Here is a 3,025-nt window from a genome sequence, read left to right as displayed (position 1 = left end):
ACAAATGTAATTAATTTTCTTATTTGTTAATTTATTCTTTCTCCATCATTGCATGATAGGGACTTCTTTTTTCTCTAGCACTCTATACTCCTTGCCTATAGAATGCCTAAAACATTGCCAACACTCAATTTATATCTCTGAAATTTGGAATAACTTTTTAATTAAAACTGTAGAACACATATTGCAGGGAGCACTGGGTGTTATATGCAAACAATGAATCATGGAACACTACATCAAAAACTAAGGATGTACTGTATGGTGACTAACATAACATAATAAAAATTAAAAAAAAACTGTAGAATACATGGCCTTTTGGGGAATAAAGGGATTGGAAGAAAAATCCATCAGTCTGCTGATATAAGAGATTCATTGAAGGGGACCATATACAAGCACAACATATTAAAATTTATTTCTAGACTTCAAAATATAAAAAGTAACATTTCAAATCTATGAGTAATACAGTTTGTGTGAAAATCAGTCACGCTGTTTCCCTCTTTCCCAGAAGTCACCTCCACCATATGGGACAAGACAATGATACACAAATTTCAGAGTTTCTTCTTCTTGGCTTATCAGAGGACCCAGAACTGCAGCCCCTCATATTTGGGCTTTTCCTCTCCATGTACCTGATCACAGTGTTTGGAAACCTGCTCATCATCCTGGCCGTCAGCCCTGACTCCCACCTCCACACCCCCATGTACTTCTTCCTGGCCAACCTGTCCCTTGTAGACATCTGTTTCACCTCCACCACCGTCCCCAAGATGCTGTGGAACATCCAGGTTCAGGGCAAAGTGATCACTTATGAAGGCTGCCTATGCGAGATATATTTTTTTGTACTGTTTGCAGAATTAGACATCTTCCTCCTGACTGTGATGGCCTATGACCGCTTTGTGGCCATCTGTCACCCCCTGCACTACATGGTCATCATGAACCCCCGGCTCTGTAGACTGTTGGTTCTTATGTCCTGGATCATGAGCATTCTGAATTCCTTGTTAGAAAGTTTACTGGTGTTGCGTCTGTCCTTCTGTACAGAAGTGGAAATCCCACACTTTTTCTGTGAACTCAATCAGATGATCCACCTTGCCTGTTCTGACACCTTTCTTAATAACATGGTGATGTATTTTGTAGCTATGTTGCTGGCTGGTGGTCCATTCATTGGGATCCTTTACTCTTACTCTAAGATAGTGTCCTCTGTACGTGGGATCTCATCAGCTCAGGGCAAGTATAAAGCATTTTCCACCTGTGCATCTCATCTCTCGGTTGTCTCCTTATTTTATGGTACAGGCCTAGGAGTGTACCTTAGCTCTGCTGCTACCCAGAGCTCCCACTCGAGTGCAGTGGCCTCAGTGATGTATACAGTGGTCACACCCATGCTGAACCCCTTCATCTACAGCCTGAGGAACAAAGACATAAAGGAGGCTCTGTTGAGATTCTCTGGGATGGCAGCTCTGAAAGGGTCAATAGCCTTGGGTTGAAGACGTGCCCACGATTGCAGGGCACAAAGCCTGAGCCAAATGAATGATTCTTTGATCAGATTGTGGAAGTGGAGTGTGCCTCTTCTAATTTTTTTCCTGAAATTTCTATTTTTTTTTATTTTGACCTCTCCTACAATATACATAACTCCATTTATTAAGCTTTGTGGTATCTCTGATACCCAAGAAATTTTCCCTTTGTCATTTCCCTACTCTCTCAATGTTATTTCTAACTTTGTGCATGAAATATTTGGACATTCTTGCTTATTTCAAAGGACTACATGGACCTACTAAGAATAATTTATTCTCAAATAAAATATATCATAGTGAGTATTTTTTCTTTTGTTTGAATGAATACTACTCCTATGGAAAATCTACTCTTGACCACCACAGCTATTTATGTAAGTTTATAACAGAGAAAAATCTGAGACCATGTGCTTCACTTTTGTGAACAGCATTCCTTTGTATATCACTACCTTCACTGTTCTTCCTGAAAATGCAGACTTTGACGTACTGGCTGATATATGTGATCATGGGGACTTTTCTACACATTGGGATCCTTTTGTTACACAGCTTGTGTCTATCATGACTGCCATAGTCCCTGGCAAAAAAAGTGATAAAAAATACATGTCTCCACAAGTTCATTTTTTTCTTTGGAGATGTGTCATGAAAGAAGTTGCTGTGGCTGATGTCAAAGAGTTTGAACCCTATGTTCTCCTCTAAGATTTTGATGGGTTCCTGTCTCACATTGAAGTCTTTCATCCATTTAGAGTCTATCTTTGTGTATGGTGTGAGAGAGTGGTCAAGTTTCATTCTTTCGCATGTATCTGTCCAATTTTCCCAGCATCATTTATTGAAGAGACTGTCTTTTTTCCACCAGATGTTTTTTGCTGCTTTGTCAAAGATTAGTTGTCAATAAAGTCAAGGGTCCATTTCTGGGTTCTCTATTCTGTTCCATTGGTCTATGTGTCTGTTTTTGTGCCAGTACCATGCTGTCTTTGTGATCACTGCTTTGTAGTACAGCTTGACGTCCGGCAACGTGATGCCCCCAGCTTTGTTTTTTTCCGTTTCAGCAATCCCTTGGTGATTCAGGGCCTTTTATGGTTCCACACAAATTTAAGGGCTGTTTGTTCCAGCTCTTTGAAAAATGTCATTGATATTTTGATTGGGATAGCATTGAAAGTGTAGATTGCTCTGGGTAGCATGGACATTTTAACTATGTTAATTCTACCGATCCATGAGCATGGAATATTTTTCCATCTTTTTGTGTCTTCTTCAATGTCTTTCAAGAGTTATTTGTAGTTTCTAGAATATAGATCCTTTGCCTCTCTGGTTAATTCCAAGATAATATATGATTTTTGGTGCTATTGTAAATGGAATGGATTCCCTCATTTCTCTTTCTTCAGTCTCATTGTTCATGCATAGAAATGCAACTGATTTCTGAGCATTGATTTTGTATCCCGCCACATTACCGAATTGCTCTCTAAGTTCTAGTAGTTTGGGGGTGGAGCCTTTTGGGTTTTCCATATAGAGTATCATGTCATCTGTGAAGAGAG

The 3,025-nt window shown here is 39.5% G+C and overlaps 1 protein-coding gene across 1 annotated transcript; it reads left to right on the top strand.

The window, feature by feature from the left end:
- Positions 1-518: 518 nt before the first annotated feature.
- Positions 519-1,472, top strand: LOC109488763 (olfactory receptor-like protein OLF4). The gene has a single exon (XM_034653345.1). It carries the CDS (start codon positions 519-521, stop codon positions 1,470-1,472), a length of 954 nt encoding a protein of 317 aa, XP_034509236.1.
- Positions 1,473-3,025: the final 1,553 nt, after the last annotated feature.

This window comes from Ailuropoda melanoleuca, unplaced genomic scaffold (assembly GCF_002007445.2).
Source record: "Ailuropoda melanoleuca isolate Jingjing unplaced genomic scaffold, ASM200744v2 unplaced-scaffold7902, whole genome shotgun sequence".
Classification (NCBI taxonomy): Eukaryota; Metazoa; Chordata; class Mammalia; order Carnivora; family Ursidae; genus Ailuropoda; species Ailuropoda melanoleuca.
This window is presented reverse-complemented; position numbering and strand designations above follow the sequence as displayed.

Excerpts from the sequence above, each read along its gene's own strand:
- LOC109488763 (XM_034653345.1), top strand. The coding sequence starts at position 519 with ATGGGACAAGACAATGATACACAAATTTCAGAGTTTCTTCTTCTTGGC.